Genomic DNA, 26,504 nt, shown 5'->3' on the forward strand with positions numbered 1-26,504 from the left:
ACTGCACCATCTCTGTCTGAGCGCTCTCCGCTCTTCTTGTCCACCCATCGCATTACTCTCTCTGCTCTCACCTCTTCTTCCCCTTCACATCTTCCCCTCTCTTTCATTTCTCCTCTCTAACCCCCTGATTTTCTCATCGCCAAAGCTGGTTAGCTCTGTCTACTGTGCATCGTTTCATTGTGCGGGTCTGTCATGGCCCCAACAACCCAGCGACAATGGCTGCTGCACACTACCCAACAGCGGCTTAAAGGAAATTTACAGGGCTATTACACAACGGCAACTACACTGGAGATTTACCACAGCCAAAAGCATTGGTCTTAACACCCCTTCAAAATCCACCACATGGCTGCCTTCCCTTTGGTGTGTACATGTTGTGCACATGATGTGCTGGATGATGATGGGTGTGTGATAGAAAATGGACAGATGCGTGCATAAATTTAACATCAAGAGTGTGTGAATGTGTGTACTTGTATGAGATGAAGTTGAATGTGCATGACAGAGTATATGAGCGTGCACATTCAAGGCCAAACAAAACTGCCCTACTGGCATGTATTACATAACCAAGCTGACTGCCAAGGAACAAACTCATTCTTTCTCCCTTATTACCCAATTGTCACCCCCATCCAGCATTAACACAAAAAAGCAGTGAACTGAGATTTTGGCAAAGAGGAAAATACACTGAAATAGTTACCAGCAGGGGTAAAAAGAAAAGAAAATCCCTGTATTGAATACATAATACTAAAAACAGGAGGAATTAATATCAATATCGCTCCAGATCTGCTTTTTCTCTTCTTTGTGTTCAATCAATCTTGTGACTCTTCCTTTAATTTCTCAGCCCTATGCAACTCCCTCTGAGGCCTTGTCTCTTGTTTTATCTTTGTACCAATTCCCTCCATCTCTGTCTTTCTCCCATAGACACACAGAATGCACTGTTCTCCATCTCTGTCTTGCTTTCTCTTTTTTTCTTCCTCAGCTGCTTCCTCCTTCACATACACACAGCGCTATCTGGCCAAACGCTTCCTTACTTCTGTCAGTCTATCTTTTCTTTAATATATACACGACCTAACACTAACACTAAGAGTAATAGTTAAGAACAGAAGATCTACAGTTCGACTCAGGGAGCAAAATATATTGGTCTCATGCACTTCACTTTTCCACCTCATTCTCTCCCTATTTAACAATCTCTCTACTTGGTTCATTATGTCACTCCCTATCCAAAAAGTCAGACTTTCTTTTGTTCTGTTTTCATTTGTTGATATTTCACTTTGGTCCATCCATTCCATCTCTTTCCATGTCGAGTCTCCTTTCATCTCCAGGCAACAAAATACACTTCTGTCTCCATCTCTTCTGTGGACTTAATTTTAATGACTTTTCCTGGCTTAATTACATGAATTTTGAATTAATCTGAAGCTGTCATCAGTATTCCATCATGAGCTGTCACCGTTTGGTCACTGCACTCAATCTCATTCTGTATCACTTTGTTAACACATTCGCAACTGTGTTATATTTTTACATACAAGAAAACAGCACATTTACAGTATTGCGATGTATACCTGCAGGGAGTTTCATATAAAAGAACAAAGAGATTGTGATTACACTGAATTGCCATGTCTTGACAATAATATGAAATAAGTGAGTGAACACTGTTTTTGCTCCCCTGACTCATTGGGTGTGCAATGACACCTGAGTTTCCCTGCTAGAATCAATACTGCACATCTAATTTAAACTGTGTATGTATGCACGTGTTTGCAAGTGCATGCGTGCACGACTTACGAGTGATGCAGAGCAGGACCAGGACCAGGCTGCGAAGGGCCAAAGAGAAGGGGGCAGGAAGGAGGCGGCAGAGGACAGAGCTTCGGATAAGCCTCATTGTGTATTGAAAAGTTGTGTGTGTATGTGTGAGCTTGAACGTGTGTGTGGCTGTGCACATTTGATCAATGGCTCCTCTGTGACCCTGCCTGCACTGCCACAGACAAACTAGTCCACACACACGCACTCTGGTTTGTTCTCAACTGCAATGCTGCAGACACGTATAGACTGCTCGGCTTAACTTTAGTGCAGTGAGACAGAAGTTGTTGTTTAAGGGCAACGCTTGAAGAAAGAACTCTTATGTTGTGCACACATGCAATGAAACTGCTTTTGCTGCAGAGTCAAATAGGAATGACTTCTGGCGGGGGCTCGCACGCAATAACAGAAGTTTGGTCAGAGCGCTTGCTGACAACAGAACTAGTAATTTAGACACTATATCACAAGAAACACAGAGATGGGCTTAGAGTAGCAGTTCCTCTGTTGGCTGCAGCAGATTGTGCTGCTTTGAAATCAGTGCAGATATGTATTGTTGTAAATCCATATAATGCGGAAGCTTCGATGTTACAAGGAGCTCAGTTCCATTTAATCAAAACAAACATTTTTCCTTAACCACTCTGCTCTGAGCCACCAAAAACCAAATCCCACATGTCTAGACCTGCAACACTGTTATCTGTTCCAGCAATGGCAGCTATGAAAATAAAACAATCAAAGACAACTTAAGTATTTTTCCACAGACTGTACACTCAAGAGTCAATGCCAATTCTGAGCAGAAGGGGCCCAAACAATCAGCTATACACTTGACTACAACAGAAGATAGAATGCTTGTCTTCTACAAGTTAAACTCTTCTGCACTAAGGAGTGGAAAACATTGATAACACTTTATTTCAGTCAGATAAAGTCTGAAAAAATCATCTTCCAAAGCTGAGCCAAGTTATCTAAACAGATGTTAACCGTATGCCAAGTTTCCAAATAAAGTTACTCACACTGCTGTGTCCTCAAGGACAGACAAATCGGGCGCAACAATCTTCATTCTCAAACATATTGTATTCAATGAGTCGGACAAGGTTTTCAATACTTTTCACACAAGAAATCAGCAGGAAGTAGTCAGTGCTCCTTTAAGCTATAACCAAACCGACCAGACCTCCACAGAGACTGAGACACTATCTTACTGCAACTCATTCGGAAGTAAAAAAAAAAAAATCTATCAAGTTTGATTGCTGCTCTGTAAAGACAGAGATAGAAAGTGATCACCCTGTGTAAAATAGCCAAGTTGCAATAGGTTCAGCAAACTGCAGTCAGATACTTTAGTTTCAGATACTACATTTTTTTGTCTGTCATTTTACCCCACAGGAATCCGATATTCGCTTGAATGCCAGGACTTTGTCAATACTCTATCATGTACACACTGTAGCATGAATGGACAGTGATTTTACATGGTAATTTGAGACTCCTCCGAATAATCACAGGTTATCAGACAATATAATCATGCAGTATCGACCTGCCTAAGTCTTTCTATTCAACATGGTCCACTGGGTGCTCTCCAGATTTCCACTTACTCATACACACTGATCTGGTCTGCGGGAGTGTGTAGTTCCGGTGTGTGTGTGTGTGTAAATGCAAGTGTGAGTGTGCTTTGAGTGTAGAACAAAAGCGTGACGAGCTGCACCACACACCTCACTGAGCACTATCTGATGGAATAAAACGCGGCCGTCATTCTTACGTTGCTACACGCTGCCTGCTCGCTCTCTGCGTCTGTGCCACTGCTAAAACAATGAGCTCTAACGGCAACGACCGTTGACACTTCTGGCAAAGCCAACGGCGTATCAACACAAATCTTCCACCACAGTGCCCACTTAACAGTTCAACAAGCTGAGGCTAAGAAAATTACTCTGTGTTGGTGAACACCAGCAGCTTGGGTCTTGCTGGTCTACGGCCTGGAACCAGACGGACAGAACCAAAATGTATTCGTTTGCTCAAACTTATGTCCTCAGTTTGTGTTTAGTTTATCCGTCCTAGCTTCCTCTCTTTGTCCTCTTCATTCAATCCTTCAGTTCGTAGCAGCTTGTTAGTTCCCACAAATTTATCCGTGTTTTGTTTCCCTTCATCCCTGCTGATCTACAACAACTCTTAGAATCCCAGTGTGTGAGCGCCGACGATTACATCCATCTGTCCGTTTTCTGTCCTTTACTTGTTTATATAAGCCTGGGCTCCCTCCCTTTGCTTAAAAAGTGTGTGTGCGTCAGTGTGGGATCAGTGTCTGCATATTTTGCATCCTATTTTGTGAAGGTTAGTGAGTGTTTTTTGTGGATGGAGTCAGTGACAATGGTTGTCTTTCAGGTCAACAAACAGTGGCAGTGTGTGTGTGCATGTGAATGTGTTTGACTGTCTAGTGTTGACTGAAGCAGACTGTACATTTGGCTGAATGTTTGCCTCTTTCAGTATCTACTAACCATTAATTTATCCATGCAGACACACAAAGAGGCGTCATAGTGCCTCTTTATGTTAAATGGACAGTTTTATGGCAGCGGGGATGCACACAGCTCTGTACATGTTTGCGTCTTTTGTACTTCAGAGAGGATGCAGCGAATAAAGCAGAAACGAACATGACTATGACTTTATGAGTTATGCTGATGCGAACCTGGCCCATTAAAAGGTATCTGCACCATATTTTTATAGTGATGAAAGAGAAATCATTGCTCACAGCAAGACCAACCTGTCAGCACATTTTGCATCAACACATCGTGCATAATGCAATTCCTTCGTTCAAAGCTCATTTCCACATGTACTATCATTACTGTTATTGGCAATAAAACTGGCAATACAAAGCCAATAGAAGAAGCTTACTACACTGGGCTCTGTGTCTATGACTTTCATTATCCTGTAAAATGTGAAAGGCAACACAGTTTTGCTTTTATATCCACACCTCTGCTTGTACTTAATCAGCTGATCATAAACTATCTGTTCTAATTTGCCACAAGCTGCATTTACAAACAACTTTACGCATTCAATCTGAAACATTCTATTCCCTATTACCACATCAAATAAAGTCAAAGTAATTCATCAAGTACTTTTAACAGATAAGGATCATAGTACTAGGAACAAGTAGCAACAACGACCGTAATTACAGTCAAAAAGAAGAAGACATTACAAATCATAGCACAACTGGTGAGTATGTGTGTATTTGTATATCTGAAAAGCCCCTGTGTGGGTAACCCCCTGATGGGTGTATTTGTTTTTGTAGCAATGTGTGCGGAAGGAAAGGAAGTAATGGTAAATTGTGTCCCCTATCCCCCTTCCTCTTTTTGCTCTCCCTCTCTTTCTCATCCAAATCAAATTTTTAATGGGCTTCATTGGTGCCACCGTGGAATAAGTGTTGCCAAAGCACTTAAGGGGCTTAAGTCAGCAGCGTGCGGAAAATATTAAGCACTCAAACAGCCTTACAAGGATCTCTGCCTGCTTAAGTATGCCGAGGAGGTCGTGCCAACATTTAATACCGATGGTATTAAAGCACTCCAACAAGAGAGAGGAACAGAAATATAGATACATACAATGTGTGGCGCAACTGGGAGTAGATGGAAAGAGATGAAGGCTTATTGGAAGAATGGAAAGAAGTTGTAAACGCATGGGAAGGCGAGGGATGGTTTGAGGGATGCAACAGGGGGGAGAGGAAAATAATTAAACTAATGACAAAGGAGAGAGTGGGAAAGTGACATGAAGTGGTGAGACAGTTAGAGAGAGGGAGAGGAGGGGAAGAAATAAAAGAAAAAGAAACAAGCAGTGTAGCGGAGGGGAGATACGAGGGAATTGGGCCAAGGTGTGGGAGGTAAGGGTTGATGGGATAGCTGTGAACCAGCAGCGGAGGGCTAATGCAGAGATTCTATCGGGAGGCTTATCCAAGATTAAATTTCTCTTTGTCCTTAAGGCGCTTCTTGGGTTAGCGGAAGTGTCGAATTTATTTCTTATGTGTCCCTTGAGGTTGTTGTAGGCATGGGTTGGAAGATGTGTGTGCGTGTGTGTGCGCAAAGTTGTGTGAGTGGTGGTGATGTCGAGGGGGGGTGGATGGGGCTACATATGTGTCTGAGTAGGCGAGAATCTTGAGAGTTTATTAGCTGGCAAAGAAGGAAAGAGGGCATGTGATCCTGAAAGGTAATGATAAATCAAATGAACATCTCCTCAAGGGGTGTTTCAGCATCAGTGAACATCCAAGTATTAGCCTGGTAACATCCATGAAGGCATGTGAAAGCTTACAGATTTCAAGATAAATTCATATTCCCAGGGCAGCAAATACTGCCATTTTTTTCAAACCCAGAAGAATTTCCAAGATACAAGCAAGGCTTCCTTTGGAGTTGATCCAATAATGCACCAGCCACAGTAATATGTGTCACCAGGAGCAATTTCTGCCATGTGGAATTTGTTGCCTGTTTTATAAACAGGAGGAGAGGCTTGTGATTGTGGTGTAAAAAGCTGTAGATTTTCTATTTTAGAGACTTGGACTCGACTCCCATGTGAGACTGTTGTGTGTTCACATAAGCTTAAACTGTTCATAAAACATGGTAACATCAAATATATAGAAAGTGCTTAATTGCCTTGCGGTCTCATCTCAAATAGCTCTGGCTAAGCACTGAAGTGATGGAAACACAACACCAGGGTATGTTATTTTCACTGAGAATGAAGGAGTCGGGGCTACATGAGTGGGTACAGCTCTCTTTTTCTTCACAGAACCACACACATACCAGCCATAACATCAACAATGGGATGAGAATGACTGCTGTAAGCTCACTCCCAGTCCTGCTGTGTTGGGCTGAAATCTGCAGTCCAGTCTAAATAATAAACTGGTCTTATTATCTCAGAGAAATGTGATTACCAGAGATTGTAGTCCAACACAGCCTGCAGGATACAACACAATGCCATTTTTTTCATGGCTTTGTAGTTATGGCCTTGGAGGTTGTAACCAGCAGTAGCCTGCGGAGGATTCTTGGTAAATGAGAAACCACTGTCAATGGTAAAAAAATTTATTTGGCTTGCTTTAGTGAGATGTTTGAGTTTAAAAAAACATTTTAAAATATTTTACTTTTGGTGTAAAAATGGTGCAATTTTGACTTCAGGTACAGTGGTTTGAGGCATAGTTTTCTTCACTCTCTGTTTGGTTAGGTTGAAGCAGCAAAACTTACCGTGATAGAAAGAGGTCCCGAGAAATATCTGACATGTTGGGTGGGACACCAGGCTTAATATTCATTCATTTAGACTGTGTATGTTCTGAATGATTTTCATATTGCATATTGCATTCATATGCTAAGTCAGTCTCTCCTGGGCCCCAGTTTTCCTTCTCCACTCATTTTTTTTCTGATTTCATGTTTGTCTGGCTGACTCGGTGTTATTAGCTTGCCCAGAGCCATGCACTAGCTAATCCAGCAGCAGCTCCTTCTTGATCTCTCTAATTAGAAAAGCCACAGCCTCTCAATCTATTGGCGCAGTCAGTGACAGCATTTTCTTGGGGAACAACTCAGACTCACCTCCTGCTCCTGGGCAACAGAATCAATACGGACCGACCATTTAGATTGCTTTCGAGTATCACAACCTGTCTCACTTCGCACAATTTAGGATTACGAAGTTTGATTTCCTGTTTTATCACCACTTGCTGACAGTGTCTTGCAACCAAATAAAAGTCAATATTGTTCTCAATGTTACAGGCAAATAAGAACACGAAACAGATATTATTAGTGTGATCTTTAATTTACAACTTTTTTCCTAACCTCTAGGTTTTGTCTATACTAAGCTGAAAATTTAAACTCCCTTTCTGGCAAACAGCAGACTTGGCACTGTCTTTTCACTGGTTTTATAGGGAAGAAAGTACATAAAGGCACCTTCACTGTATATATCCTATTATCAATCCTACCCCATTATGCATTTATCATGCATACTGTGAATTAAAAGGGAAATTTTAGTTCATTTTTCTCCCGCCAGGCAAAAAACCGAGCTTGCATTTTAGCACAACACACAACACTGAAGAGAAGGCCTGCAGAGACTGAAGATGGTAACTGATATCGATGGCCAGAACAAGTGTACTTGACAAAGCCAGCTGAGGCTTAGTGCTTTAGAAAAAAATGCTCTCCTTTTATCTAATTCATTGGACACAATTCTCTTCACGAGACAGCAGTTATTTAAAAAACAAAAAAACAAAAAAAAACGTATTCATAAAACCTGGAAAACTTACAGAAATATCACAGACATGCACACATCGTGACCCAGATTTGCAGTTTTGACGAACACAGACAAAACACTTCAGTGCCAGTGTGGACAAAAATGAGGGTAATTTGAGGCAAAAATGCCAAAGGGAGACTCTTACTATCAATAAATGTTTTGATCTCAATTGGATTTGTGTCAAGTCAAGCTATTTGAGCTATTCACACCACACACAGAAAAATATCATCACTAACTGAAAAATCTTTCAACATACTTAATACAGCATCTAATGTTACCTTGCCAACAGTTCACTATATACAGAAGAGCCACCTAGTCTGTTGTGCAGCCCTTATAATACACTGACTGAAACAACACTGATGATGTGTCCAAGTCAGTGCATCAGGGGATGTTTGCAAAACTGTGATGACGGAATTTTAGGACAATCAAATTTTCACGCATGAGCAGCAAGATAGTTCTAACTATGTGCAGAAATCCCAATAACACAGATATGTGATGACTGTGGAAGTTCCTGACCATGAGTTAAAAAATATCTTTTAATGATGTTTGGTTAATTATTGCTTGAGATGGAAGTGTAGAGAGCCAGTACAACAAAGTAGCCTTTATCCGTGAACCATTCAGGGCACTACACTTGTTTCACAGATTTGAACTTCTCAGATCAACAAATTACAGGAAAAATAAATGTTAAATACTAACAATGCCTTTTTCAAAATGTGGTGAGGGAGCAAACGAGCTACAACCTAATTTCCTTCAAAATGAGCCATCCTGTGTGCTGACCAATTCCACTAGCCTGCAGGGGCGGATCTAGAGGCGGGGCCAGAGGGGCCGAGGCCCCGCCTCTAATTTGATTGGCCCCTGAAGTGCCCCTGTCCTGTCAATCACCTGGCGAGAAAAACAAGTGGAGAATTAAATGATCACTGCTGCAGTTCCACCCCCAAACTGTGGGTGGCAGTGCGCTGGTTGTGTCAATACAACTGAATAGAAGAAGAAACGTACTAAATCTCAAATGGTGCACTTGTGTACTTCAAGGTGGGGTCTCTGATGTTTTCTGGAGCATTTTTTATCATATTGTCTGAAAACCTCCTCATTACCTCATTGCACCCACTAAAATAGAATGTTTGGGGGAAAAAAACGAAATCTTTTAGTCCATTGTAGAGGGTGTAGCAAGAGGAAATGTCTGACCAATAGAAGTAATGATGAGAGTTACTTCTATTGGATTCTGACATGCCAATCAACCGTCAGCCCCCCTCACCCCTGCGTTCACAGACTCGTTCATGTGTTTTGAAGGCGTGGTTTTGAGGGGTGGGCTGAAGGGAGATGCAAGGTTGTGTATTTTCAAAAATATAGCTTGCAGGAACCGTTTTTCCAAGATCTCAGACCCCACCTTTCAGTGTTCATGTTTTAGTGTGCGTATTAATTACTTGAATTCGAGGTGGAAGCTTAAGAAGGTGACTTTGTTATTTGGTGAGTCAAATCTTCTGGTTTGTTGTTAAGTTTAGGTTTATCTTAAACTAAACTGTGACTTTATAAAACGGTTGGCTTCTAAACTTGTTATCCACTGCACTTGTGTCATAAGTTGCTATTTTGTTGGTAGGATAGCAATAGCTTTGACCTGCTTGTTCAACGCTTAACATTAAGATATGTGATTTTGTGTTTTGTGTAATATTAAGATTTTGGCAGAGATAGCGGCAGACAGCATGAAAAGAAAGGGAATTGAGCAGTTTCTTGTGAAAAGAAAACCTGAAAGTGATTCTTTAGAGGCCAGCACAAGCACGCAGGCACCCGCACCACAGGACAGTCAACAACTGCAGTCTGCTAGCCCAAGCCCCTTTTCACCAGGTCAGAGAAAACAGGATGTAGTAGGCAAAACGAGATGGATATAATACAAACAAAGTACTGTTACCTCCGCCAAGGAGGTTATGTGATCATGAGTTTGTTGTTTGTTTGTATGTGTGTTACTGTCCACCAGGTGCGCTCTCTTCAGCGCTTTTCTAGTTCTGGAAATGGTATTATTCATTGAGATTGTGTTGTGGAGAAATGCTCTGTTAAAGGTTAAAGGTGATAGAGAATCAGAATCCTCTTTTTCACGTTTTTGGTGTTAGTTCTGAGTCTCCCCGCTGTGGGGAGTACACACGAAGTGCCAGCAAGTGTCAGAACCTCTGTTTCAAGGACTCCCCTTTTTTGAATTGCGGCCAGAAAATGGGCAAATCCGTGTTTGAGCATTAAGTGACGTCACTTTTGGCGCAATCGCCCCCCCCCCCACACCCAAATCCACAGCCACCCCCTTTCAGACACGCCCCTTCGGCGAGAAACTTTAACAGGTGTGCCTTCCAAGGCTGTGAAAGCGGACTACGATCGTTACATATTCTTCCCCCGGAAAGCAATGTTCGCGATCAATGGCTTTTATTTTTAACAGCATCCCCAGTACAGTACATACAACCGCCAACTTTTCCTTTGCTCTGCGCATTTCACGGAGTACAGTTTCACAAAGCTTGCACGATTCCGAGCAGGCTTCAGTCGGAATTTAATGCTCAGTAGAGGGTCAGTTCCGACTTTGCAACAAAATCAACCCCAGCAGTCAGTACAGCCCACATTTTATTTTGTTTTAAATGTGTGTTGTGCCATATTCCTGTTGTAAGAATTGCACGTTAGCTCTGGCTTGTTCATCTAAAGGGAATGAGCTTTCTTTTCAGTCAGTGTATTACTCTATAGCTCTGTTTTCAGTGAGAGCAAGGGCAGCCAATCAAGCAACGGTAACCGAATAGCGCCAACACCTACCTGCATTTCATAATGAGGTTGCCAGATAAGCTCTGAAACGACACCAATAAGGGCAAACGACGCATTCTAAACCCAGCATAGTAACATAGCTGTTTCAGAGAGCCTTTTAGGGAGGTTCTGAGCCATTACAGACCCAACCAATTTTTTTTGGGCTACATATCACATCACAGAACAAGGATTAATGCCCCAATCAACCTTTCTCTATCACCTTTAAGTTCTAGACTTCTTTTAGCACCCAAATGCCTACTGCCGCTAATAAGTTGTGCAGCAAGTCAACTTGGTAATTTGTACAATTGTACAAATGTTAAGTACTGTATAGTTAAGTATGTAGTTCAACTTAAGCTGTATTAGTAACCCTATAAGTAATGTTGCCATGTTGTATGGGTGTAATGCACTTATTTGCATTGTATCAATTGCCATTTTGAATAGAAATATGTTTGTGACATATTTCTGCATTAGTTCTATCAGATGGTGAACTGCCCGGACCACAGTCCCATGATGGTGTTTCCTCAGATGGTAAGCTGTGTTTGCAATAGTAATGTTTGCAATAGTAAATAGTAATGTACTTATTTGCATTGAATCAATAAAATAACTAAATTGATAAGGTCAGATAGCATTTTGAATAGAAATATGTTTGTGACATATTTCTGCATTATTTCTATTAGATGGTGAACTGCCCGGACCACAGTCCCAACAACATAGTGTTTCCTCAGATGGTAAGTTGTGTTTGTCTTAAATGTGACTAAAAGATTACAGACAAGGTGTGTTGCACTAACTGTGATTGTTTTATTCTTTTCCATTTCATCTTTGCAGACCCATCCCAGTGCATAGCACAGGAGACAGTGAGGACCAGTTGTGCTGTGCCACCTGGACCTGATGGTATGTATGCCCAGCATCCTCTTGAAGTTGTCAGTTGACAACAACTACAGTGCTCAGCAATAATGAGTGCAACCCTTTTGAAAAGTAACATTCTGAACAATATTCGTTTTTCATTATATTCTTCATCTCCAACACCATACAGTGTTGATGCTATCAGTTCTAAACAAATTGATCTTGGGATCATGATTTCAGAGTATTGAGTCCCATTAGCCTTCATTTTTGTCAGAATTAGTTTTTGACTGATGAGTAAAGCTTTGATGGTCTTCTAATGGCATTGAAAAAAGCTGTCTTTGCACACTGTTTGATAATAACCTTTAAAATATTTTGAAAAATGCTAACATATTTCTTCTATTTGCTTCTTTGCAGACATTTCAAAGTCCAGAGCAGACGGGCCAATGCAACTTGTCCTTAAGGCGTTCCCCATGACCGAGCAGGGAAACCGGAAGAGAGGGTTCAATGTAGCCTGGTATAAAGACTTTACGTGGCTGGAGTACTCCATCTGTTTTTTGTTATCCTTGCCGCCATTTCTCACTTCCAAATGCACCAAAGTCTGTCTTTAAGTCTGAATCCGGCTTCTGCAATTGGAAAAAAGCTTTGTGCAGAAGTGGTGGGTTTAAAGATCACAGTAAATCTGATCATCACAGAAGTGCCATGTTTGCATGGTCACAGCACAAACTAGCTGTTGAAAAGAAAGCATCCATGGTCACATCCATGAACAAAGAGAGAGAAAAACAAATAGCTGAAAACCAGATGTATATAAAAACCATTGCTGAGGTACTGCTCCTTACTGCAGTTCAAAATATGTCTCAGCGTGGGCACAGGGAGTCTGAAGGCTCAGACAATCAAGGCAACTTCCTAGCCATCCTAAATACCATCGCGAAACACCACCCACTGGTTGAAAAACGCATGAAGGCACATGGCAATGCAAAATACACTAGCAAAAACATACAAAACCAAATCCTGGAAACTCTTGCAGAGATGGTTCAAGAGGAGATAATTAATGAAGTAAAGCACAGTGAGGTATTCAGTGTTATTGCGGATGAAACAAAAGACCTCCAGAAGAAAGAACAGATGTCTTTTGTTGTAAGGTATTTCTACAATGGTGCCATTCATGAGAGTTTTCTTGATTTTGTGAAGGCTAATCAGCTTGATGCCGCAGGACTAAGTAGTTTGATCATAAAATGCTTTGAAAAGCATGGGCTGGAGTATCGTAGCAACCTAGTCGGCCAGGGCTATGACGGAGCCGCTAATGAGTGGAAAGCACTCTGGCGTTTGCACACGAATTCAGGAAGTGGCAAAATATGCATTTTATGTACATTGTAAGGCTCACTGCTTAAATCTTGTGATTGTGGATAGTGTGAAATCGGTGACTGAGGCAGGTTGTTTTTTTTCACTCATGCAAAAGTTACACAATTTCTTGTCAGGATCTTGCGTGCATACAAAATGGCAGGATGTTCAAAGAGAGATGTATAGTGGTCAGCCCCGTGAGATGCCTTCATTAAGTGACACCAGGTGGGCTTGCAGGTACTCAGCTTGTCGCAATATGCTGGATAGACTTCCTGCTGTGTACCGTGTTCTTCAACAGATTGGGCAGGAAAAGGATGGTGATCGGGCAACCGATGCTCGTGGTATATTAGCACAACTTGATGTGGGATTCATTGGCGTTTTGATAACATTCCACAAAGTGTTAGGCCAGTCCAAATATCTGTCAGACATGTTGCAGTCTCCCTCTCTGGACCTAGCGGCAGCCGTCACGCTTGTGGAATCACTGCTTTTGACTTTACAGCAATATAGGAGTGAGACTTGTTTTGAAGATCTGTGGAAAGAAGTTGAGGAAACTGCTGTAAAATGTGACCTTAGTTTGGAAACAACTGAGAGGAGGCAGCCAAAGAGGAATTCCAGGTTGTGTGATTATATTTTGATGGCACCATCAGGTGAGCGAAGACTACAGAAAGATGACAAGGAAAGCTTTAAGAGACATGTGTACTACCCAGTGCTTGATTCAATGATTGGTGAGTTATAGAGACGGTTTTCTGAAACCAACTGCCATATTATGAAGGGAATCCAAGCGCTCAGCCCTCAAAGTGCTTCCTTTTTAGAGAAAGAGACACTTTTTGTTTTTGCCAAGATGTTTGATTCGAATCTTGAGGACTTGTCCAATGAGGTGTATCAGATTAAGAGAGTGCTGGATAGAAAGTCAAAGAATGGAATGGAAAAACTGACCACCCTCACAGACTTTGTTGCTTCTATAGAGCCTTTCAAAGAGGTGTTCCATGAACTTTTCAGGCTGGGGAAGATTGCTGTAGTTATACCTGTAAGTAGTGCTTCTTGTGAAAGAAGCTTTTCAGTGCTAGCACTTATTAAGAACCATTTAAGGACAACCATGGGTGATGCTCGTTTGAGTCACTTGGGTGTGCTAAGCGTCGAGTCTCGACGGGCCAAGTCGTTAGATTTGGATGAATTTGTCAGGCGTTTTAGCTCAAAGCATGGCAATCGGAGAATTCTTCTTTTCTGAAGAGAGTGTGTGTGTGTGTGTGTGTGTGTGTGTGGGAGGGAGGGAGGGAGAATGAGATTGAATATGTTGTTGTATATACAGTTAAAAGATGTTATGTTTTATGTTTTGTGTGTTTTATGTGCCCTTAATGCACACTGAATTAAAAAAAAGAATTATTACAAACGTTACTGATTCATGATTTTTTATTTCAGTTTCAAAAGCGATACGTAATTATTCCTTTTTGTTTTTGGATAGTAGACTAGAAGTAGATGTTCTTTACTGCCAGTATACTGTAGAAGAGTAAGTTTTAAAAAAATTGCAATATGCAGGTATGATGTATTACAGTATGCAATACACTAAACAAAATATCCAAATCAGGTTGGTAGCCTATTTACCATGAGGCTATGATTGGTAAATTAATTAATAAGACTACGATGTTTTCTCACCACCTGCTGGATAATGTGTGTATTGCCTTGTCGCCAATTGATGTTTATTTAAGCCGCGTCATCACTGGATATCAGATGGTGGTGACACCGTTGGCCCCTGAAGGTTACATTTGGCCCCATTGTGGCCCCTGTTTCAGAAAAATCCTAGAACCGCCACTGCTAGCCTGTACACGCAGCTGACTAAGATGAGAGCAAGGAGACGGTCTACAAGGAGCAGCAGAAAAAGAGATACATCTTCCATCTCTCATCCATCCATCCATCCATCCTCTATTGTCTCTTTATCCAATTCAGGGTCACTGTGGGATTGGAACCTATCCCAATTGCTACAGGGTGCAAGGCAGGGGAAACCCTGGGCAGGTTGTCAGTCAGTCTACAACAGAGCTGTCATCTCTCATGTTATATGGAATGGGATAGTGGAACTCATTTTCTATTGGATTGTATTTGCTCACAAAAGCAGTCCAATAACGTGAAGCACTTCATTTTTGTTTTTGTTTGAGTGAGACAGAGAGAGATAGAGAGAGAGAGAGCGAGAGAGATAGAGAGAGAGAGAGAGAGAGAGAGAGAGAGGAGCCTGTAACCCAATGCAGTATTTTAACATTAATACACACTTACATTTTCTTTTAAAGATGTTGGGAGGCCAAACTTTTTTTAAGAAATGTAATTCACGCATCACAGCAATCTTGTGAAGTTATATTTGTAACATAATACTGATAAAGCAGTGTTATTCTTTGAGAAATCAAGGCAAAGTTTAAATTTAAGTAAATCCTGCACTGCAAATGCAAAATGTTCACATGGACTGCATGCATCTACCTTGTTTTTCTGTTTAGCGTTAATATATAAGGTTTAAATTCTCTGCATGTCAACTTAAGAACTATTTTGTTACTGTGTTTAAAAATGGAAAGTCCTTGAGAAAGGTCGGAGCAAGATTGCGGTTTTTGTGGTCGAACATTTAATAAGTCAGCAGCAAAGTTCAAGCACAAGATGGGATGAATAAACTTTTTGCAGGCTACAATAAAACTAAAAGCAACACAACAATTACAGGACAGAAAAGCTCATCTCTGGTGTCCTGTGTTAACCTCCTTCAACTTTGCTAAATAACAAAGTCATACTTCATCAAATTTTGCTGTAAAACATATTTGACAAAAACCAAACTTGTAGGTATTTTTTTGGAGGTAACATTGTGAACGACAAGTTGATGAGTTTGACAAGGACCTGAAAAATGCCAGGAAATATCCTTTCTAACAAAACAGAGCTGTCTGGAAACCTGATTTAGACTCATTTTCTGAAAGCTATCTTTAATTTTTCATGGCAAAAACTAAAGTACATTTGTGGAAAGTTAGCCCAGCAGTTTCCCAAATTATTGTATGTAAGAAAAGGGTTTCAGAGGAGTCTTGGTAGTGCAAATAATATCTATAACACTAGCTCTCAGGAAAGATACAGCAGGAATTCGGATAGCTGCGGGTTTTCTCATTTGCTCAGATAAAGAGAACTGCTGGATATAAGGTGTTAGACTTTATAGGCCATCAAGGCTGGAAGGTTTTCTAACATAGACATGACACTTGCTGCTCCGGGCTCTTGCTGTTTTCATGCACTGATAAAAAGATCCACCGTTTAAGTTAGAGAATGCATTACAGGCATATTTTATGCATCACCATGCAAGTCCTCCCCCATTGGGATGCAACAGAATGCAAAACTTAGTCATCCCTTATTGAAAAAGATGAATGCAATGCAGTGTTACCTGCCAAGTTGAGAACGTAGTGTCGGCGCTTCCTAACTAGTGTGTCTGTGTGTGCTGTGAGCCACATGCTACACAACTACCTGCTGGGAGTAACACTCATTATCCATGCGGCATCGCACCTCCCAGTGACAGGCTACCACTCTCTGCTCACTGTTTCCTCTGCTGCCGTGCACGTGTCAGTCTTTCATTGTGCTCCTGGTTCATGTTCTAACATTTGTGTGCTACCAGAGTGCAATTGTCTCCTGTTCCCTGATGTGTGCATGTCTGACAAATAGTTGTCAGTGTGTCTGTGCGTATGTGCAACAGCTCTTTTCTTGCTCTTTACTTTTCGGTGGCAGGCAAGTGATGTGCTATTGATGTTCCTTTCAGCTTGCCAAGGCCAAAGATAATGTTTAATTTTTGTGCGCTCTGCATGGGGATGCTAAATATATCGCAGTATTTATGTGTAGCTGCAAGGAGGTTGCTGTCATAACATAAGGTGGTTGATTAGAATTGAGCAGCTATGGGCTACCTCACTGGAGAGAGCCCTGCCAACTGCCTTGCCCCCATTCCGACAATTCATAAATGCCTAACAATTGGATAATTTCGCCCTTGCATGATATAATCTTTCCTTTCACCCAGTGCCTCAATGGAACCCTTTATGGCTTTTTATCACATCTGTCTTACCCTCCCTTCATCTCTTCTCTTCCTAACTCAGTCATTTTCTTTCTCAACCCCTCCCACCTTGTCTCTCGCAGTCCCTGCGAGCGCTGTCTGCCTCTGTTACATTTTGCTGAACCTTTTCCTCACTTTCCTCTTCTCTCGCTCTGACCTTACAGAGGCTCTTTCCAGTGGAGTCATTCCCGTTCCTCTTTCCCCCTTTGTCTTCTTTCTCTTTCTCTCTAGAGGAAAATCACACACTCATCAGTTTGCCGGCTCTGCTCCTGACGAGCGGACTCGCAAGGAGAATATTAATGAAGCTCCTCAGCCAATTAACACCTAAAGCACATAACAACCTTAAGTGCCAGCAGACGCATCCGTGCGCGTGAGCCTACGCTGACCCACGCACGAGTATGCTGCACTGGTGGAAAAAAAACACAATTCTGCCTGAAAACACTAGCAGAGAAATACACCAATTGGCTGCCACATGCAATCTAGTGTGAACTACTAGCAAGAATGCTCACACAAACCCACGCACACATGCTCACACTATACCCTAATAGAGAGTGCTGATGAGTGTGGGTGTATAAGGAGGGAGACATGTATAGGAGCAAGGGGAAGTAATATAGATAAGGTGATGCTAAGTAAGTGATGAGCAGCACAGAGCCAGAGGAAGAGCAGAAGGGGGAAGAAGGAGCGAGGGAAAGATCGTAAGCATGGGTGAGAAAGACAGATTTGTGGGCTGTGAAGAAAGGCATGAAGAAAAGGGGGGAAATCGAAGCTCGAAGGTTAACACGGCTTGGCTACACCTGACATGGCTAATGCTAATTTGAACTGTTAAGCGGTGTAGACACACACACAAACACTGGACACTGACATACACTCACTTGTCTTTCCCTGGACAACACGATGCATAAAACATAGTGTTAGACGGGGCATTAGCAGTGAACTTTTACACATACACACTCACACACACACACACATTTCTGGACACAAGTGGGACAGTATCCTCGCATGCATAAAACATGGTGAGAGACAGCAAGAGCAGGGGGCATGGGGGAGATAGGAAGAACAAGTGCGAATGGACAAAAAGCGTATGGTAATGACCCGGATAAGGAAAGCCAGCCGCAAGGGGTGGAGAGTCAGTGAAAGTGTGAGAGAGGGGTGAGGGTGAATGTGATAAAGTCATGGCAAGAAGGGAGAGAGGGAAACTTTCCTCATGGCCTGCTGCTCTTGGATCAAACAGCGTGCAAATGAAAAATGGAGATGAAATAATTAGACAGGCTGACTAGAAGCGCTCATCTAAATATGTAAATGCACTTAATTTTGCTTTGATTTGCTCCACTGCTTCCCTATCACGCTCCTACTTTCCTTTCCTCTTTTCATTCTTTCCCTCTCATGGATTTACATTCTGCCCTCTTCAGATTTGTCCAGTTCTCTTCTCCTGCTCTCTATCACAGGCTTGTGATATCACAAGTTCTTCTCTTTCTTTGTCTTTGTTGGATCTGTTGTGTCTCTGTATATAAAAGCTATAGTATGTTAATCCACCAAAGGTATGTGCACTCAATTATTCTCTATAGAGTAAGAGAGAGCTTGTTTAATTAGCTCATTCACGCCTGTCTGCCTGTGTGATGGAAAGTGCAACTTGCACTTTCCATCAACATGCATGAGCGCGTGGAATAATATTTGTTGTAAAGGATGAGCTAACATCTTTTCATGTCATTCTTAATGCAATGCCATCATGCCTTAAAGGGTAGTGTATGACCTTAGGGAACTACTGTGGGCAGCAAACAAAACAAACACAACCACAACCATAACCACAAGAGAAACCTAAGGTACAGCTATATCTCTATCACAGATGGAAACAGAGGAAGTCTTTCGTTCACACGACTCCAGACGTGCTCGACAGCCAGTAGCTGACTCTGTATACGGGGCCTTACAGACCTCACTGTAAAGGCTGTTTTTGATCATTTTTGGGTATAATACAAAGATATGGAAAAATATACAGGCAAGCAGAGAAGAACATAAACCTTTTCAGAAACAGCTTCTCTGTAGGATATGCACCTCCACTAAAATGAAAGCTTTGAGAGAAACACTGTTTTAGGAAAGTACTACTTCACAACCACTGAGGAGAGGATGGATGTCTATAACCACACGATACAGTTAAGATGAGCATTGTAGTAACTCCCACCTAAATGTCCTTATTATAGCAGAAAATCTGACACCCATGTCCCAGTTTATTCTGAATACTGAGCCCACTGTTACATTGTATTAGATCACACATCTTTTATTTTTTCACGGTCGAACAGTTGTGGTAACACCTCACCAATACTGTTATGATTAAAAACACTGGGCATGAATTCTTAAAATGACTGATTTCTGCACCTTGAAAACAAAACAATGTGAAATCAAAATCTCCCTGAATTCAATATTCTCCTTGAATTCTAACAACTACTATGTTATTAAATCAAATTATAGATGGCGCCAATAACCTTTTCACCGTCATTCCTATTTGCAGAGGTTTCTCTTAAAACAAAGACGTCAACTTAAATGTGATGACAGCATGTAGAGGAATCAATGAAAAATTAAAATGTAAGTGAGTTTGGATGTGTGAGTCCATTACCATGGACAAAGACAGCTGTCTCTCTTAAAGCCAGTTTGTCAGAGTGCTCTGGCTCTTGCATTAGTCTGTCGTCTCTTTCATTCTTTCTTTCTTCGATCAGCTGTGTCCTTTTCTCTTCAGTCCAGCTTGTACCAAACATCCCTCACTGGGACACTCACTTACTGCTCCGACAAGGTGACTGCGACAGCAGTCCCTCTGATTCTTTTGTTCCCCCTCTTCCTTTCTTTTTGCTCACAGTTGTCTCGTCTAAAAATGTCAATGTCTTTCTTGGGCTATTTTTTTAATCAGTAAATTAAAAAACAATCACAGTATTCTGAGGATTCATTTGCAAGACTGCAGCTTTATTTACATTGAGACTTTTGATATCTGAATGTCATAATAGCCTGTTGGCTCACAGGGAAATTCTAGCATCTCAGTGAAAGGACTAAAGATATTTTATAACAAAGCAAAAGCATAAAGTTAGAAAATCTTTCTTAAATTGCTGTCTGAAAGAAGACTGACTGTTTGACTCAGTGGACTGTTGGGATTTTGTTGTTTCTGTACGTATATTGGGGGTTTTAATGAATTTTCTACTGCGTTATTACTCTGTACAGCACTTTGAACTGCTTTTATGAGAAAGCGCATCTACTCACTTTGAACATCCCTCAGTTTAAATGATCACGTAAGACAAATGATGATCAATGCAGACAAATTACTACCTCACTAATTGTTACACACACAATGAGGCTACCAATGGTGGTTTGAGCCCCTGGTTGACAAATAGACCACGGTAATGGCCGCTGATAGAGACAGAAAGTATGATTTATTAGATCAGAACAAGCAACTCAAATCACGGGATATAGACTGTCTAATGGGTGTTGATTTGATCTGATTTCAACTCTTTGCTGTTGTTGGTGCTTTTAGGCTTTGTTTTTCCTATTTCCATGGTTCTTTTTTCCTCTCAGGAGGAAAAGAAAGGAGGTAATCGACTTATTTAGCACACATGACATAGCTAAAGGTAAAAAATTACAGCTCATTTTATGTATTTCCCTCCTTCATTGACACTCCACACACCACACACCACACACTGCCCACATACATCTGCCCTGTACTCAATGGGCAGATGGAATGTTCAAAAAGCACCTATCACTCTGCCCCCACACAACTGACCCTGACACAGAGCTGTTTTTATTCAATAGGTCCTCTTTTTCTCCTCTTCTTCATATGCTCTAGGTCTAACTTTCCTAAGGATCTGTTTACTCATTTATAACTGGCCACTAGTGTTTTCACCTATATTACCCTATATTTCCGGCTTTAGCACTCTCAAAAAAATGAACATATGACAGAAAACATACACACAGATAAACACTGTGCGGGAATGATCAAAGTTGAGTTATCTGCAGTTTATTAATCAATTTAACATGAAGGGAAGGTCACATTTTTACCCACATGCACTCACTGACTGAATAAAATATATACTTTCCAATCTGCTAATTGTTTTTGAACTGTTGATCCTTTTCTGTTGAAAAGGAAAATTACTGTTCATCACCCACCATCTTACAAAGGCTGTTATTAAGGAGTCAGTTCCACAAAGCCGGAGCAATCATCCTCTATACCTCCTCTGCCAGGTAAAAAAATGTCGATTCTTCTACAGGGGTTTCTTTCCCTTGTTCATTGTGCAGTGGGCTACTGGTCACTGTTTGCCTTCACAAGCAAATACTTGTTCAAAATGATTTAATGAGCCGATAGCACCTCTCAGAGCATGCACATTCCTCTATTTACTCCTGGATGACTGAAGGTGGATCGAGAGTCTGCCAAGCCTCAGCAGAGGGATCCATCAAATGCAAAGCAATTAAAAACATAAAAATAAAAAAAAAAATAAAAAAAATCCCAAATTTCACATGTAATTCAGCTTGATTGCATGACTGGAGGAACCAGGGAGTGTCGAGGCTATTTAGAGAATGACCACAAGAAGAATAAGATCCCAACAAGTTGTTGGAACACTTGCAGCGCTGCTACCACGAGGCAATGTTTTATCTCTGTGGCCCCAGTGCACCTGTTGATAATTCTAATGAAGAGAATAACACCCCCAGCAGGGGACTAAATTAAGATGCAGGAGTCACAAACAGACCTAATGAGGCACTATGTGTGTCCTGCACACCGATACATAGGTTCTAAGCTGTTTGCAAGACACAGAGACAGATAAGAGCATTCCGGTTTTATTCCAGGACCTCAGAAATCCCCTTATGACTTCAAGCAGGGTTGTAGTATTCTGTATGTACTTATATGCCAACACGCATACAGATGATCAGGCACACTGACTCGCACTGTGTTTCATGACTGCCACAGCTCCAACTGCAGCTCTGCTTTAATTTCCTTTAAGTCTTAAATGAAAACTTAGGCCCATTATTTGATAATAATAATTATTGTATTGCTTTGCCCACAATAGACTATAACCCAAACACATGCACGCCGTTTAGTTGATGTTTAATTGTGCAGTTCAATCATGTAATTATTTTGGACTCAACCAAAGGGATAGATGATGCTCCCCACAGACACACACACACCACCCAACAGAAACTCTCTCTCTTTCTCACACACACACACACACACACACACACACACACACACACACACACACAGTCATCCTTTGCAGCTGGTCCTCTCTACACACCCAGCTGCTCACACTGACATCCATCGCCTAGCAACCACCTATCAGAAAATGTGTTCACCTCCGGACCCAAGCAGCCTGCCCCTGAAAGTCAGCTAATCAGGTGAGCTGCTCCCCTGGGACAAACTAGCGTGATCAAGAGAAGGAGTGTGGGGTTAGTCAATAGGGTCTCAATGCAAAATGTACCCAGCACAAACCCTTTTTTCTTCCTCTCCATCAGGCCATTTTTATGTTCTTTTGACACATTTATTGGTGTCAAATCACTCAAACCTCATTCTCGTCACCTCTCTCAACCTCTCTGTGTGTAGGAGGCACTCCATATCTCTAAAGCCCAAACCTGTTTCACAAATATATATTGCATTGGATTCATAAAGTAAGTATTTTTTTAACTTTTCTATTAGACCTGGATTACAGAAGAATTAAGTAGCATTCAAAATTGAAAACTTACAGTTCTCAGAGATTTAAATGTTTCAACCCCAGTTTATGTATTTTTAAACATTTCATATTGTACCTTGAAAATAAATGTCTCAAATAAGAAGACATTATTGTGATGATATCTTAGATAGGCACAGTTAATGTAATGCAACATGTCTAAAGAGGGATTATGTTCCACCAGAGCTTTTTATTTCTTCTAGCTGTCATGAGATTGACAGTAAGCGGAGCACAATGCAACACAGTGATATGAAAGCACTCAACCTGGGGACTCTCTGGCACAGTGAGATAATAATAAAAAGAACTCTAACAGGACCAAATCAAAGCTTCATTTTTTCTGTGATGGATTTTCTGTCTTTGGTCATTTTCAAGTCAGAGCAATGTGTCTTTCATGGGGAGTAAAGATGGCAGGAAAATGACTTCTCCTGATGGTGGAAAAATGACTTATTGTGTTTTCAGCACTGTAAAAACACCACTAAAAGAATATATAAGGGAGAGTGGCACAAACTTAAACGAGGATATTTTCCTTGAATGTAAAAATGAAACCATCTTGCTGACTGCTGAAAGAAAAGCATCACATTAAACTGCTCTAAACTCTCACTGGTTACTTTCTGAGCTGCTCTTGGAAAGAATTTGCGGCACAAGAAAGTCATAGGGATTTTTGCTGATGTCGGATCGTGATTATTGCAGGATATTAGTGGGGATATTCAAATCAATCTGCAGTCCACAGTGTTAGAACCTTAAAACCTCTCAATCTCTGTACCAGATACATCACACAGATCAAGCCTTTGATCCAACTCTACAGGTGGACAAATCTGCTGCAAATCAGCCTAATAATCCTTTGGCACACTACCAGCTTTACACCGTCTGTGTCTAACTCTTTTTCCCAGATCTCACCCATTGTACACAGCATCAGGTTTCTTCGTGTGTTTCTATGTCCTGGATAGAAACCTATATACTGACAATAATTTGGAGTCATTATCAGCAAATGTGACTGGCAGGTGAAGCATCTCAGAAGCTCAGATGGGCACTAAAATGAATCCTCAAAATATTACAAATTAAAACATGTAGAAATTGGAAAAACAGTGATAAATTTTATATATTGAGATATCACCTAAGCTGATCATTTAAATATTTAAAGCAATTACACTGAATATCATATTCTTTACTTTAAACCAAATCAGTTTTGGATTGTGACAGAAATTTTCAAATTCATTTGACAACTACGGCACAAGTTTTACTCATAGTTACAACAGCAAAATTCTGCCTCTGCTCCAGCCTTGATTTATGAACATGTCTGGCTTTTTCCATTGTGTGCTGGCTGAGCTTAACCTGATGAGTCAGCTGGCTTGTTACACGGGACCATCTGGGAAGATATTATTGCAAAGTGTTAGAAAAGGGGAATCGTTTTCAAACTTTGGAGTTCACTGGATGAACCATCTGTCTATCTCTGTCTCTCATGCTCTAGATTCAGCCAATCAGATCAACGTGGAGCCAGCTGATGAAATTAAACACCTGCTGCAATATTCCCTGGTTCTTTGTTAAAAGCTTTAAGAGCCACCACTGCTGGCGGTCCTTACACAAAAATGCTGTCTGTAGCTTCCACAGCAGGATACAGATTAGTCTGGAACAATTGTGCTTTGGCCACAAGCTCATAGCTTAGATCCTGATGAGAGAATTTCTCCAATGATCACTATCTTGTACGTCGTAAGAGTTAACCTGCCTTTATAATAAGTCTGGAGTGAACAATGAAGGAAACACAATTTACCAAACACAAAGTTAAAATGATTTAAAGACTCACAATATAAGTCCATAGTCACCTTTCATTTACCCAGAGACCTTCTTTGTATCTATAATACGGTACATTAAAGTTGGTATTAAAGAGCAAGCGGCTTCTATCCATTTAAGAACTCTATTATCACTCCAGGCCTTCGTGCTGTTAATGAGGTAGGTGCACAAGTGTGTGGAACCTTGGCTAAAAAAAAAAAATCAGTCCAACATTAGGTTTATTATGTTGCAGTATCATGCCATTATTTCTGAGGACAGGAAACACTTGAGAACCGCCCGCTTTTTGTCTCATTTCATCCTCTGCCTCCCTCTACCACTCTCTGTCACTGTGCCTCAGCTGCAGTCCTTCCATCATTTCTATTTTTCGCCTATTGCTCCAACAGTAGCCCGCTCTCTCTGCCCCCTCCTTCCAACTCCCCTCTCCTGCACCACTACCTCACCTTGACTCCAACCTTTTCCTCCCTCTTTTTCTCTACGTGCCTCTTCATGTCACCATGCATTATGCTAATTAATATCAGTTTATCATGTTCTGTGTCTCACTGGGTATTCATAATCTGTAACGCTATCTGTATCCCTCTCTTTGTTTCCTGTGTTTCATCTCCTCTGCATGATACGTTTATCTGACTTTCATAGCAGCCCATGCCTTTTTCTCCATCTCATATGTGCTGATGAATCAGTGGGTATTAGGTCCTAAATGTACCCGGGTCAACATGTATAAGTTATGGTTTTGCTCTGCTTATTGCTGGGATTGGGATTTTTCTTAATAATAAAGAAGCAGCATGAATTTACAGAAACACAATTTGCAACATCAGTAACTTTTGTTTTCTCATGTTCTTGTTGTTTATTGCTTCAGAGCTGGGTGCACTGTTGCATAATCAGAAGATCTTTTGCTTTTTCTATTCATTTCACTTATCTGTCCATTTACTGAGATGCACTTTCTGAGTAGAGACCTCGGCTTCCTATAAATTGAGTTGAACACTCTCCCCCAGCAGGAAGAAATACCTTCAATTTCAATAAAACTCTGGATGTTTTCTTCATCTTTTTTTGCTGCAGTAAAAATTATTGATAAGAGTAACCCTGTGTGTGTGTGTGATTGTGGTTATTCCCCATAACCTGATTGGTGTGGTCCCTGTGTCCAGCGGTTATTGCAGTGAACGGTGAAGCAGAGTTCAAAGAGAGGACAGGGTAGAGGACGTGGTGGGTGGTTGCTTGAACACGCTGACACACACCCACACATGCACGCATACACCCACACACACAAATGCCCAAACACGAAGAGGACCAACAATTCAAAATAATGGCTCCTGGATAATATTGGGCAGCAGGGACACATAAACACATACACAAATTATAGCACCACAGATGAACTGTAACATGGATGGCTGTAGATGATCTACGGTAAAATCAAGCGTAAGGCCATAAAACAGTGCATGTGCAGGACGCAGACAAACAAATTAAAAAAGCTAACATCCAACAAGTGTGGAGTATGTGGACATCGTCACACCCACACAAATACAGAACCTAACTGCAGAGAGCATAGAGTTCTTTGATAATGTCACAGCCCTTAGGCCTAAATTGTCCCAAAAGGATCAACCCGTGCTTGCTTCAAGTCAGCATTTAACAATTTGTGTGTGTGAATGTGTGCGCGTGCATGTGCTCCTTTAAGGCCGACAATAAAAGCTGCCTGCGGCGACACGACAAGCATCACTATGACACCAAATACACCCTGGAGGACTGCAGACACCCTGCTGCTCATAGAGGAATGAAAGAGGAATGGTGGGACAAATGAAGAGGACAAAAAAAAGAAAAACGCTGATGGGAGATGGAGACCGATGAGAGAGACTCACAAACAGAGACACTGCTGCGCTGAGAGGGTGAGACTGAGAGGTGAAGTAATTTGTGATGACAGAATGAGAAACCACAAAACAAAGAGGTGGACGAGAAGAGAGACGGAGAGAGAGAGAGGGAGGAAGCAGCAGAGAAATGCAACGTGATAGATAAAAACACAGAAACAACAAAAGATGAAA

The 26,504-nt window shown here is 41.3% G+C and overlaps 2 protein-coding genes across 5 annotated transcripts in view; both read right to left on the reverse strand.

Annotated features, from left to right (window-relative positions):
- The window catches only part of rps19 (ribosomal protein S19), a 234,451-nt gene that overhangs the window by 54,386 nt on the left and 153,561 nt on the right, over window positions 1-26,504 (reverse strand). The gene's annotated exons all lie outside the window — the stretch shown is intronic.
- Window positions 1-26,504, reverse strand: part of cadm4 (cell adhesion molecule 4) — a 181,612-nt gene that overhangs the window by 41,050 nt on the left and 114,058 nt on the right. The window contains exon 1 of one of the 4 annotated variants that reach the window (XM_075465976.1): window positions 1,774-3,948. The exons of 1 other annotated variant lie outside the window; for it this stretch is intronic. In XM_075465976.1, coding sequence (XP_075322091.1) covers window positions 1,774-1,930 — 157 coding nt within the window. In that variant the 5' untranslated portion in view covers window positions 1,931-3,948. Of the gene's footprint in view, window positions 1-1,773; window positions 3,952-26,504 lie in introns of those variants that run through there. 2 more of the 4 variants (XM_075465973.1, XM_075465975.1) reach the window with 2 other exon arrangements.

Source organism: Odontesthes bonariensis, chromosome 5 (genome assembly GCF_027942865.1).
Source record: "Odontesthes bonariensis isolate fOdoBon6 chromosome 5, fOdoBon6.hap1, whole genome shotgun sequence".
Classification (NCBI taxonomy): Eukaryota; Metazoa; Chordata; class Actinopteri; order Atheriniformes; family Atherinopsidae; genus Odontesthes; species Odontesthes bonariensis.